Below are 13,949 nucleotides of genomic sequence, written 5' to 3' on the forward strand. Positions count from 1 at the left end.
GTGGTTATTAAGAAAAGTTCCTCTTTTTTTGAGATGCTTGCTGGAAGACTTAGGAATAAAATGCCAGGATATAATATCAATGTGTGAATATGTACACATATATATGTAGACTTTTTTTTGGGGGGGTACTGGGGATTGAACCCAGGTGTGCTTAACCAGTGAACCACATCCCTAGCCCTTTTTTATATTTAATTAATTAATTAATTATTATTTTTTGTGTTTGGTGCTGGGGATTGAACTGAGGGCCTTGTGCATGCGAGGCAAGCGCTTACCAACTGAGTATATTCCCAGCTCTATATTTTATTTTGAGACAGGGTCTTGCTGAGTTGCTTAGGGCTTTGCTAAGTTGCTAAGGCTGGCTTTTAACTTGCAATGCTCCTGTATCACCCTCCTGAGCTGTTGGGATTACAGAAGTACGCCACCATGCCCAGTTTATATGTAGACCTTTGATTAGCCAAACACATAGATAGATAAATAGATAAGTAGATACATACATACATACATACATGTGGAAACATCCATGGAGTAGATAAGATACATAGATATGTAGACAAATACATTGATTGGATACATACATATAAACACTGGATAGGTAGGTAGATAGGTAGGCATAATTATTAAATATAGGGGTGGGCATATTGGTGCTCACAAGGAAAACAATGCAACAAGAAATTACTGCTAATTTAAAATGTGTTTTTATTACTGCCAAGTGGAGGCCTCTTAAGGCCAGTGTGAGTAGTGGGTGGGTGCTGCCTCTCCAGCTCCTCCAATCACATGATGCGCAGGAGGGGCAGTGAGGCAGGGCCAGGCAAGGTCCACACAGGAAGGGGGAGCCACAGGAAGGAGGAAGGCACAGCAATCTGTGTAGGCAAGATGGTAAGGACAATGGGCAAGATGGCATTAGATCCTGCCCCATCTTCACATTCTGGGTCTCTTGCCTAATTTCAAGTTTTATTGTAGCAGAGGGTTAGGCCCGACCAGAGCCTTAAGGCCACCAAGACTGGTGATGGGGACAGCAGAAGGATGGACAAGGAAGTAGGGAATCAGGGAATATAGCTGAGGGGGCAAGTAGCCTGCAGGACAAAGAAAGGGGGCTTGAGTTAACTGCTTGCCATCCTCTCCTCAAAATCACTGAGTGGGAAGGGCTGACACATCCATTCCCTACCCTGAATATATACACTCAAATCCCAATCCCAGTTCCCTTTACCCACTGTGGCTCTCAGTGCTACTATAGATTCAGGGGTACTAGTGTCCCAAACTTTGTGAATCATGCAAGGAAAGCTATATAGTGTCCCTAACTGGACATCCTTCAATGGCCCTAACTGGAGATCCATGCCTTCTGTGGGTCTAGAAGTCAATCAGCCCTCCCATACCTTGTAGGATTGAGGTCTGGCTTCAATTCTTACCCCAGCAGGGCTGGAGACAGGCTTGGAGAGGAGTGTCACTCAGACACCTGTCTGGTGCTGCCTGCAAACTCAGCTGAGACCAGGAGGGACCAGGTGGTTCCAGGGCTGGCAGAGCTGCTGTGGGAATACTGCCAGGGGGCTGCTAGTAAAAATCCAAAGGTGCCCCTCAGCTGCCAATGAGGCTTAATGTTTCAAAGGCCTGGGATCCCAGGACCCCCTTTCCCACAGGCTGTGTCCTGCACAACTCCAGAGGGTGCCATTCACATAGTAGACTAGGGAACAGCACTAGCTGTAAGTGTGCACAGTGAGGGCTGTGGGGAGCTGTAGGTCCCAATTCAGGCCTTCACCAGATCTGGGAGAGGCAGTGAGCCCTTCAATCTTTCCAGTTGACAAACTCCCCTCTCTTCCAAAGTACCTGTGCAGAGATGATCCATGGGGACACCCTTGGTACAGTCAGATCCTGAGAAGCACCTACAAGGTCGGGGTGGATCCACTCAGAGGGAGGGATTGGTTGGGAGCAGAGGGAGTATGGTGAAAGATGGGGACTCAATGCAGGGGGTTCCAGGAAAGGCAGCAACTTCTTGCAGGGATGGGAGGAGATGGATGTCACAACCGTGAACTGCCTTTCTTTAGAAAGATAGACTAAATCCCAGGGATGGTTCTGGGAACGGTGCAGCCCTTAAGAGTAGGGACTATGTGTGCCCAACATCCAGCAAAGAGCCTGGTACATGGGAGGTACTGTGTAAATGCTGGCTGGCTGGCTGGATGGATGGATGGATGGATGGGAGGGAGGGACTGATGGATGTATAGATGGATATGCACAGAAATCACCTGGCAGTTGCATTTCCCACTTCAGCTTCTCTTGCCGGCGCCATTTGGCTCTTCTGTTAGAAAACCAGACCTGAGGGGAAAATGGGGACCATGCTACTGGCTGTTCTCTCTGCCACCTGACACCTGCTGCTGTCACCTGAGGCACCTGGCACCTGGTCTGGACTCAGAATGTAGAACTTTCTTCAATCCTGATTTGTTCTTCCTCCCTATTCTGACCTTTGCTGTCTGTCCCCTTCTTCAACTCAAAGGCTTGGGCAGGAAAGAGAGAACAATCAGAGAACAAGGAGGGCTTCATCTCTGATTTTTGCTCCAAACAAGCTTATTCCCACCTTCTTGCCCACTTCTCTACCTCACCAGAATCCATAGCTCTGGCCAGTACTGGAGTCTTTACTGTACTCTGGCCAGTACAGACTCTTCTCCCCTGTGGTTGGTTCACTCAGTATGACATAACTCACCCTCACCGTGTCCGCAGGCAGAGAGGTGGCAGCAGCCAGTTTTCCACGGGCCACTGAATCAGGATACTGCCCACGCTGGAACTCTGCAGAGATGGAGGCTCACACAGCAAGGGCACAGGGAGGGAGCAAGACGTGGCCTCACTCTCCACCTGATATAAACCTAAACTACCTTCCCAAGCAGGAGCTACCTGCAGCCTGAACTTCTTAGCCTTTGGCCACAGGTCTCAAGGCTGCTGCCCCCATGTCACACCAAGGACCCACTGCCCCATCATCCACTGTAGCCCAATACCTTTCTCCAATGCCTCTGCTTGGCCTGGGGAGAAGATAGTCCGATTCCGGTGGGTGGCCCCTGAGGTGGGACCTTGGGGATGCTCAGAGCCATGATGTGGAATGGAAAGAGCTGGAGCCAAGACAGCTGCAAAGGAGGACAATGTTTCGAGATGGTCTGTGTTGGTGATTTCTCTGATCATATGGGGTTCCTGAGTCCCTGGCACTGCAGCTAGGTGACAGCATGGGTACAAGAGGAGAGCCAAGGTGGTAAAGCATTCAATTACTTGGGGATTATTTCAGGGGCCCTTGATGAGAAATGTACTCAGTATATTGTTGTGTTTGGGGAAAATAGCAGAAGATATGGTCCCCATTTGCACAATCCCATAGAACATGAGGATACCCTGAGAAGCTACGTATAAGGCAGAAGGAGGGTGTAGAAGACCCAGTTTGCTTCTTCCTCAGCAGATCCTGTGAACCTACAAGCCTGGGGACCTAGATTTCATTCCATGACCTGCCAGCAACAGACTGATGACCTCTGGTATGTCACCCCACTTCTCTGAACTTCAATTTTTTTTCTGCCAAGAGAGAATAAAGCTCTTTACCAGGCCCTCCTTATTGGGTTGTTGAGAGGGTGATCCATAAATGAATGAGAGCTGGGTGCGGTGGCACATGCCTGTAATTCTAGCAGCTTGGGAGGCTGAGGCAGGAGGATTGCAAGTTCAAACCAACCTCAGCAACTTAGCAAGGCCCTAAGCAACTTAGCAAGACCCTGTCTCAAAATAAAACACAAAAAGGGCTGGGGATGTGGCTCAGTGGTTAAGTGCCCCTAGGTTCAATCCCTAATACCAAAAAAAGAAAAAAAGAATGGTTGGGGCACAGAGCGGGAGCTGAGGCAGGAGGATCACAGGTTCAAAGCCAGCCCCAGCAAAAGTGAGGTGCTAAACAACTCAGTGAGACCCTGTTTCTAAATAAAATACAAAATAGGGCTGGGGATGTGGCTCAGTAGTTGAGTGCCCCTGAGTTCAATCCCCAGTATAAAACACACACACACACACACACACACACACAGTGTTTTAAGAGCCGTAAAATACTGAGGTTTTGGTTCTGATTATCCCTGAGGGGCAACTCCAAGCCTACCTGATGACCTGAGCTGTGGCCAGGGCAGTCCTTGGTTTTCCTGTAGCACCCTCAGGACTCGATTGATGGAGGAGACCTGGAAGTGTTGGGGTGTTGAGTGAGGAGATAATGTACAGACCCAGGACTGCATCTGAGGATAGCCCCCTAGTATGCCTTCTCTCTCCACCCACACCTCATTCCCAAGGGCAGCTTCCTCTCTCTCCCCATGCTTTTGTCTCATCTCTCTCGCAAACCATCACTTTTCAAAAGAGCAAGTTATGGGTCAGAATATGCAAGGACCCCACCCCCAGCTTGGGATTGAGTTGCCAATAAAAAGGGATCTTGAGCTCCCCGAACAAAAGCCTGTTTGCCAGCCCCAGTGCAGGGATGGGGGTCACTTACACTGGGAGTCTTGTCCTGCGTGCAAAGCCCTTCAGCACAAAGCTGACGTTGGATCTCCCAAGCAAATAGAGCCGGATACTGGTCTTTAAGCTGGGCAATTCGAGCCACCACAGGGGGTGTGGCCAGACGTGGCTTGCTTCCCCCAATACCCTTGGGCTCCAAGATACCTGTGCGGTAGTAACGCCCTAGAATCTTGCTCACACAGCCATTTGATACCTGAATCAGGTGAAAAGCAAGGATAACTAAGACATGATGGGCAGAAGGAGGGTGAGTGACCCTGGGATGGAAGGAGGCTACAAAGCAAAGCAAGACTTACTGGACCAGATTTGAGAGTCCTGCATTTTTTAGGAACACACTTATGTTCCTAAAGCTCCCCTTACCAATCAAAAGGGTCTTATAGGAGGTAGCCCAAGCCCAAAGACCCTCAGAGTCTGTAACAACTTCAGACTCTTGTCTTCAGAGGGGCTTTCTCTCACTAATTCATGCCTCACCATTGGGTGAAGGTTCTGGCATTACCTTAAGGCTCCGTGAGATATCACAGGGTCGCATACCGCTGACTGCTAGCTGCACGATCTGCTGCCGGGTGTCCAGAGGCAGGGGCCGACCATTCACAAAAAGTCCCCCCAGCTGATTCATGCTGCTGATCCCTGGGCATGAGAAGGAAGCACCCATACGTTCCCTCTTCCCACCTTGGCAGAGAGTCTCTCAGATCCCTCCTGCCTGTCTTGCCACCATAGAGTAAGTCTGGTCCCAGGAGACCTCTCCTCTCCTGATCCCAGGGACCTCAAAACATGACACTCTTCTTGGAAGCTGGCTCATGGGTGAATCTTTGCTCTTTGACCAAATCTTAACTCAGGAGAATCTTGTACTGACTCTCCTGAGCTAAGCAAAGCAGGGTGGAACAGAGAGAAAATGACTGGAAAAAACTTCTTCCAGAACATTGGCCAAGGGCAGATGAAATCATCTTGATGAAAGCAAAGTCCTGAACTACTACTCCGCTGTCTCTGAACTTCCTCCTCCCCATTCTTCTCACTTTTTTTAAAGTTGTAGATGGACACAATACATTTATTTTATTTATTTATTTTTATGTGGTGCTGAGGATCGAATCCAGTGCCTCACACATGTGACGAGCGTTCTGTCACTGAGCTACAACCCCAGCCCCGTTCTTCCAATTTCTCTCAGGCTTCTTACCATCCTGCTGCATGCTCCAGGCTGACCCTCCCTGCAGGAAGACAGGAAGCCAACTTGGAAGATTGGGGAGTCCTTCTGGGAGCTTCTATTCCTATTTTGAGGCTGGGTCTGCAATAATAGGGGATTATCTGGATAAGGTCTTTTTGAAATTTTGCTTGAAATGGTTTGGGATGTAATGTTTTGTGATAGAAGGTCAGGTTTCAAAAATTTGCCTGTAGGTTGACTCAAATCATAGCATTAGAATTCTCTTTACTTAGCCAGGCATGGTGGCACACACCTGTAATCTCAGCAGTTTGGGAGGCTGAGACAGGAGGAATACCAGATCAAAGCCAGCCTCAGCAACAGCAAGGCACTAAGCAACTCCATGAGACCCTGTCTCTAAATAAAATACAAAATAGGGCTGGGGATGTGGCTCAGTGGTTGAATGCTCCTGAGTTCAATCCCCAGTACTCCCACTCAAAAAAAAAAAAAAAGAATTTTTTTAACTTAAACTCTTTTTTTTTTTTTTAATTTTTTAATATTTATTTTTTAGTTCTCGGTGGACACAACATCTTTGTTTGTATGTGGTGCTGAGGATCGAACCTGGGCCGCACGCATGCTAGGCGAGCGTGCTACCGCTTGAGCCACATCCCCAGCCCTAACTTAAATTCTTATGCAATGAAAATCATAGGATTGGCTGAGGACTGGGTCTTTTTGGATAAGAAAGAATGAAAAAAATCTCATTTCCTGAATATCCATTACAGAAATTTGGGGAGGTTGAAAGCGATGATACTTCCCAATACTCTAGCTTTCTTTTTTCAAAACAGGCAACTCTAGTCTCTGGGTACTCATTAGTCTTCCCAGCCCCTGGCAAAAACACTTGAGCCATAGACCCCTGAGTCCCCAAGTTCAGGGCTTCACTTTCACTACCAGGCAGTCCTGGATTAATTCTCCAAACCACCAGGCAAATGTTTCCTTCAGAGCACTTTGCGGGAAAGGCTTGCTCCTGTTTTTTCATATCTTCTAAGAAGCTCTGGGGAAATGTCAGGCTCAGCTCTGCCCCACCAGGCAGTGAGCTCTGGTCCCACGCATTGGAAGTCATGATGAACAATACTGGTTATAACTTCTCATAGAAAATGCACTCTTAGCAGATTCTAATCTGTTGAAGTTGTTGGTTCCTGTTAACCCTGAAGAGTCTAGATCTCACAGTAGAACTTCACCTTCAGAGATGACTTTTCTGGGATAAGACATTCATTCATTAAACTAATACTTCTTGAACATAGAGAAGGGAGGGAGAGAGCTGTCTGCTGACAACCATCCTGAGCACAAGAGAGTCTCTGGGCAAGGGACATAAGCCATAGGCCACCATGTCTTTTTACTTTCATCATCCATTAATAATTAATGGGAGTCAAAGCTATTTTCTCCTCCTCCTCCTCTTCTTCTTTTTTCTTGAGACAGGGTCTCACTAAGTTGCTTAGACTGCCCTTGAACTTGCAAATCCTCCTGCCTCAGCCCCCTAGGTCTCACGGATTACAGGCACTATACTCAGCTGAAACTGCTTCTTTTCATGCCTGGAATCATGGCTGGGATGGAGGTGATGCTTGGAAACAGTTTACACATGAAACTTTCCTGTAATAAGCATGCCATCTAAGCCCAGTTAACTCATCTGCAACTATTTACTGAATAAGGTCATAAGCATGAGCACATTGTTGGTCGTTCAGTAGGAAGGCAGTAAAAAGAAAAGGGGCAAGATTTATTCTCCCCAAGAGATTACCATGCAGCAGAGAAAGGAGACTAGCAAGGGTGAAAGAACAAATTATAAAGAGTATGGAATTCAGTCCCTATTGTTTTAAGTTCAGTAGCTAAATTAACTTATTTTTCTAAGTAGGTAGAGATACACTCCCCCTCCAGTTCTCATCTTCCCACAGGGTTGGGAAGGCAGGCAGAGGTTTTTCCAAAGAAAACAGAGGCACATATTGGGTTTTCCACAAATCAGGGGCCACTCAGAGTAAGATTCAAGTTTTAGAAGCCAGTTCCTTGCCAGAAATCAAAATCTCTGGCTCCTAATCCTGAGACTCTTTGCCCCTACTCCTGCTTCATGTTTATCTAGTTGCCACCAAAGAAATGGAGAGAAGAGAGTCAAGCTGGGACTGTGAAGGGCAATGCCAGGACAGGAGGATGAGGGCACAGAATTTTAGCTAAACTCTCAATCCTTAACAGGGCTCTCTCTTCCTAGGTGACCTAGAGCTCAAAGCAGCTGTAGGAATGCAGAATCAATATTAAAATCTAAATGATCTCCAGACCAAAAAGAATCATGCCCCAAATTACAAACAGAAACCCCATTTCCAACAGCCTTCTCATACATGCCCAACATTCTCAATGACTTGTCTAAAAAAAATAACAAGATGGGAAAGCAGGATAGAGGGTTGAAACAGAGGGAGGGTGAATAGCTGCAAGAACAGAGAAGAGTTAGAATTGGGTTTGGCCACACAAAGACATGGAGACAGCATGGGAGGCAGAGCAGACAATGAGCCTGCAGGTGAGCTACCTGGGTGGAGGAAATCAGGTGAGAGCTCCGGTGGGAGGTCTAGGTATCCTGTCCTGGGCTCCAGAGACCCCTGCAGGCTCCAGGGATGCTGGTGGGCTGATCCTGGTAACAGCTCCACTTTTCTCCTGCTTCAGTCCTACCAGGGGGTCCAGAGCTACAAAGAGCCTGTGCTCAGGAGCAGAGGGCAGCCTTCTGGGAACAGCCAGTGATGTCACAGGCCATGAGCAGAGGAGAGAGGAGGAGGGAGGTGTGCTTGGGGCTGAATGACATTGGCCCTGAGGCAGGGCAAACCACAGCCAATGACCCACTGTGTCCTTCTGTGGGAGTCCTCAGAGCCCACCTTAGGTCCACCTACCAACCTGAAGCAGGTACAGAGCCATTCTCATGCAGGCCCCCTGACCCCAGAGTGCTCCCATGCAGGGATCAGCACCCCTGAAGAACATGAAGAACATGGAAAATGGGGAACTTCAGACTGGGTGGCCAAAGTTTTAAATGCATAGAAGCACAAAGGAGTCTGCCAGAAACACTGATATAGCTCCTGGCCAGAATGTACATGCCTGGGCTTTGGGGCCAACACCTGGGTCATGTGTGTATTTCTATAAAAGATAAATGAGTATAAACACAAAATGAGTTGGCTCTGAGAGAAAGAGGGTGGATGGAGAGCACGTGTCTCATAGCACAAGTTCTCTCCAGAGAGTGTTCTCACCAGTGCTCCAGCTGGCTGCTTGACTGAGATGACACCAAGGATGAGTTCTTTCATGGAAACAGGGGGATCCTGGACTTCAGAGCATTGAAAACCATAGTGGTGGTGAGAATGAGTCTCCGAGAGTTAGAGATGCATGCAGGGTGCTAATGAGGAGGCATGGGACCTGTTTTTTCCTTCTTCCTTCTTCGCATGCTATCAGGCTCTGTCTCATGAGGAATTTGGTGCCTTTAGATTCTCAGTCATTAATGATAACAAGCATCTCACAAAAGACACCATAGGTTATCTGGGTCACAGTTGGAATGAGGGCACCAGTGGCTGGGTAGGTTGTCCCTATGGAGTAAGTGTGTTGCTGGAAGTGAACATAGCCTCCAGCGCTTGAAAGTTTTGTTGCTATCATTGTCTTGGGCAGATCCCTGCTGGGTGTGCAGAAGCCAACATGCAAAGCCCTCTGGGTCCATTCCACACTTCAGATCTTGTGATTCCATTGTAGAAATCAGACTGAAATAAGCAGGGTATAGGGCAATAAGACTAGAACCAGAAGTCAGAGAAGGGAAGAATGGATCTTATTAGTTACTGCTTTGGGTTTGAGGGGGTAGGAGTAGGTATGGTACATTCATCTTGATCCTAGGGCTGGTAACTCTTGTTCTCAAAGGCCAAATGTTTCCCAGAAGTGGTTTTCCACCTTACCCTAACACATACTCCCCTCCTCTTCCAGTCTCCACCAGCATCCTCAGGCTGGTCCAGAGCTCTGGAGCACAGGGAAGACTGTAGCAGGTGGTTTCAGCACTGTGAGAAGGACAGCACATGCCCAGTGAAAGCAGAGCCCATTCCATCTCAGGGCAGCTAGGGACTGCTGGTCACTCTACTTAGTCATGCCTTAGTGAAAGAAGGTCCCCAGAAAGACATAGGGTAACCCTATTCTTAGTCCCCCTTTTCTGCCCATACCTTCCCCCCTGAATCTGCCCCTGCATCTGGAGGCTCAAGGCTCATGTCCTGACTGGCTATTCCCAGAGACAGCTGCATAAGGGTGGAGATAGGGGTGTCGGGGGGAGAAAGGACAAGCCCTGGCAGATGGTGGTGGCAGCGATTTCCCCCATAAACTACCCTCTCCCTCCGCCTTTATGGCTGGCTCTCGGGTCTGAACAAACAGAAGCTTTCGACCCAGAGGTGATGGGGGGAGGGAAAAGAGGAAAAGGGCCCTGGCTGGGGGCCTAGCAAGCCCAAAGGCTCCACAGCTCAGCCCTCTGCCCAGCGCACCAGACTGTTTGAGAAGCAAATATATGCCTTCACTGTCTGACTCTCTCAACTGCCCCCACCGGGTTTGGGGCTAATTGTCCCTCATTAGCTAGGCCCAGGCCCTAAGCTGCTGTCAGCCCCCGCCATCTGCTCACAATTATACATTAACTCAGAGGTCTTGCCACCCGCCAGCCAGTCTGTGCGCCCCTCTCCTGAGCCAGCCCTGGCCATTCCAGCCTGTCCCTCACCCCAGAGGCAGAGCCCTAATCCATGGCTTCTTCTGCCCTTGGAAGCTTCTGGTACAAAGACTCATGGCTGTGGAAAAAGTCCTCCCCTCAGGAGAGAGGTAATTGGAGTTCTTCTGATTTCCTCTCGGGTCTAGAAGGTGAGCTAAGCCCGTGCGTAAAGCTGGAGAAGATAGGGCGCGGCTGGCGCAGAGACCTGCTGACTTTCCTCTGACACCTATTGGGGGAGGTGACACCAGTTCCAGGCTGTTTCTCCTCTCCCTATGGTGACTTTTTGTAGGCTGCGAAGTCCCAACCTCCATCTTCCCTCTTCCCAGAGAGCCCCATCTTATTCTAGTCCTCAGCCTTCCAGAGCGCACAAGTCACCTATCCAAAACCACTCTCTGGCAGCTAGTACCTCCCATTGTAAAGTCCAGGTGATTCCCTTGCTACAAAAACACAGGGATTCTTTACATTCCCTGGATGTTCCTGAGCTCGGGTTCCTCATGCTAAAGCTGCATCTCCCACCCTCAGAGTTTTATGCAGCCACCTTACTCTCCCAGCCCATATTCTACTCCAACACCAAAACTATCTCTGTCTGCCAATTCCGTGATTTTCTGCTAAGCTTTTATAAGGCTGGGACCCAGCTCCCTCCCTTCGATCGCCCCAGGAAAGGAGTGAAGAACATACTCAAACCCCTCACACATCTTTTCTCAATGAGTTCCTGATCTCTGAGCTCAAGGCTGCTTCATGTTTGTTCCAGGACTAGGATGAGTCTAGTGGGGTAATGAGTCTGTACTGCCCTAGATGAACTCCCTAGGGAGCTGGGGGGCCAGAACCAAGGGCATAGGAAGGCCAGGCAAGAAGCCCAGAGAGATGTGAAGGGCACACTATGAAGAGCCAGCTCAGAGCCACCAGGAGTGTCACAATGCCTGCAACCACGGCAGACTAGGGCAGTCAAATGACACTCTGCCAGCCTCCTGTGGAGAGTGCCTGCTCTTTGGGTCTGCAAGCGCATCCCCTGGGGTGGAAAGGGGCCCTCCAGGACTGGGGTTTTCAGACTCAAGCTGGAGCTGGGAAACTGAAGTTCAATCAGTTCCCTGGGAACTGCCAACTCTGCACTTGCCCCACTCGCCCTACCTTGCATGGGGCAGAGGGTCTGGGAGGCAGAGAATGAGTTGTTTGTTTTAAAATAAACTTCATTTTAATAAACTTTATTTTTAAGGACAGTTTTAGATTTACTGAGAAATTTTGAAGATAGTGCAGAGAATGGCCATATGCCCCACAGTTTCCTCAATAACATTTTACATTAATATGGTATATTATAATTAATAACATATTGATGCTATTATTACTTAAAGTTCATACTCTCCATATTTCCTCAGCTTCTCTTAATATCCCACTATACCTAATCATCCTGTCTCCTTAGATTCCCTTTGGCTGTGATGTTTTCTCAAACTTCTCTTTGTTTTTGATGACTTTGACAGCTTTGAGGAGTCAAATATTTAAATAATGTCCCTCATTTGGAATCATTTAAAATTTTTAAATTACATTTAGAATTTAGTATATAAAAGCACAAAAAATATACATATTAATGTGGCACCATGTGATGACTTTATATATATACATTGTGTAATGCTAAAATCAGGTTAAACATGTACTTCCTCAAATATCATTTTTTATAATTTTTTTTTATCAAATATCATATTTTATCATTTCTTTATGGTGAAAACACTCAAAATCCTTTCTTCTAGCTTTTTGAAATATACACTACATTGTCATTATCTCTAGTCATCCAACTGTGCCATAGCACACCGGAACTTCTCAGTCCTATCTATGTATTAGAACTCATTGATCAACCTCTCTCTATTCCTCCCTCCCTTTTGGATCTTCTAATTCTTTTCTTGTAATTAGACTGGGCTTATGGATCTGGGGAAAGAAAATCAAAGAGGTTCAGTAATATCTATCACATACATTAAGGATACACAGTGTCAACATGATTTATTGCTGTTGATGCTGACCTTGGTTACCTGCCTGAGATAGTGTTTGTCAGTTTTTTTCACTGAAGTTATTCTCACCCACTTTTCCATGCAGTACTTTTTCCAGGGAAGTCCTTATGCACAACTCATACTTAAAGATTAGGGAGTTGCATTCCATTTTCTTGAGAGTAGCATGTCTACATAGATCGCTTGGATTTCTTCTGCTGTGGAGATTTGTCTCTTCTGCTATTTATTTATTTGCTCAATAATTTATTTAGATCAACATGGATTTATTTTATTGATAAGGAAATGCATTTTTTTTAGTTTGTAATCCAATAGGTTTGCTTTTGTTGTTTTTTTGAGACAAGGTCTTTTGTGGTGGTACTAGGAATCAAACACAGGGCCTCATGCATGCTAGGCAAAAACTCTATCACTGAGCCACATCCCCAGGCAATAATCCCATATGCTACCTTATTTTGTTTCTTAAATTTTTCCTTCTTTGGCCATTGGCAACTTTCTCTTGATTCCTATGTCCCTTTGACATTACCCCCTTGGGGTTTAGTTGATATTTTGTTGGGGGGTTGTTCTTCCTTAATTTCTGATATTGTAGGGTACTCCAAGTTTATCTTGTGTATTTCCCACTCCTGGAATCAGCCATTTCTCCAAGGAGCCCTAGTCCCTTTTATCGGACAATGATATGAGAAACCAAGATCCAAGCACTAGTCTGCTTGTTGCTAATGGGGTGTTAGTACTTCTGGGTTGTCTCAGATGAAAGAACAAAAAGATATATGTATGCATACTAGCCCATGCATGTACATATATCTATAAATATTTCTACATGCAAAAATTTGTATCTACATTAAAATAAACATAACATCTCCAGCTTTAATCTATTATTATATGGATCATTGTAGCCTCTCCCCCATTCCAACAGTGAGAAACTTGGCTCCCATAATCCACCATCTATTTGCTTAATAGTTCAATTTCAGTGCACAATGTTGTAGCATCAGAATTATTAACACAAACCATCAAAAGAAAATACTTTATCAACTAGAATACAATGCTTATGTACAATTTCTTTACCTTTAATATTATAGTTTCTTCTCATTTTTTTAAAGAGAGAGAGAGAATTTTTTAATATTTATTTTTTAGTTTTTTTTGGTGGACACAACATCTTTATTTTTATGTGGTGCTGAGGATCAAACCCAGTGCTCCGCGCATGCCAGGCGAGCGCGCTACCGCTTGAGCCACATCCCCAGCCCAATTCTTCTCATTTTTAAAGTTACTAAATCAATACCTTTACCTCCACCCGCTTCTGTGAGGTTGTTTCATGTGTGTATAAGACATGTAATTTATTTTGTCACATTCTACATTCCATCTTAGGATCCCCTGACCCCTACAAGTTATTTTTGAAATTGCATACATGAAGGCTCACTCTTTGTGCTGAAAAGCTCTATAGGCATCAAACACACAGTATTATATATCCACAGCTTCATTATCATACAGGGTAGTTTCCCCACCCTAAGAAATCTTGTTGCTTCACCTTCAACCCCTTTTCCTCCCCCTAATACCTTGTTAAATGTTGATCTTTTTATCATTGTTCTAG

At 46.4% G+C, this 13,949-nt stretch overlaps 1 protein-coding gene across 3 annotated transcripts; it reads right to left on the reverse strand.

Annotated features, from left to right (window-relative positions):
• Positions 1-685: 685 nt before the first annotated feature.
• On the reverse strand, positions 686-5,684 carry Pax4 (paired box 4). 3 transcript variants are annotated; one of them, XM_015488434.1, is made up of 10 exons: positions 5,672-5,684; positions 4,997-5,127; positions 4,481-4,696; positions 4,100-4,175; positions 2,982-3,107; positions 2,693-2,775; positions 2,238-2,307; positions 1,822-1,877; positions 1,407-1,548; positions 686-860 (listed from the first exon to the last, which is right to left on the reverse strand). In XM_015488434.1, the coding sequence occupies exons 1-10, from the start codon at positions 5,682-5,684 to the stop codon at positions 721-723; spliced, it is 1,053 nt and encodes a 350-aa protein (XP_015343920.1). In that variant the 3' UTR covers positions 686-720. The 3 variants fall into 3 exon arrangements, with proteins under 3 accessions (XP_015343920.1, XP_015343922.1, XP_015343921.1); XM_015488436.2 differs by having other exon boundaries at positions 718-860; positions 1,822-1,838; XM_015488435.2 differs by lacking the exon at positions 1,822-1,877 and having other exon boundaries at positions 718-860; positions 2,203-2,307.
• Between the last annotated feature and the right edge of the window lie 8,265 nt (positions 5,685-13,949).

The sequence above is a fragment of the Marmota marmota genome, unplaced genomic scaffold, assembly GCF_001458135.2.
Source record: "Marmota marmota marmota unplaced genomic scaffold, marMar, whole genome shotgun sequence".
NCBI lineage: Eukaryota > Metazoa > Chordata > Mammalia > Rodentia > Sciuridae > Marmota > Marmota marmota.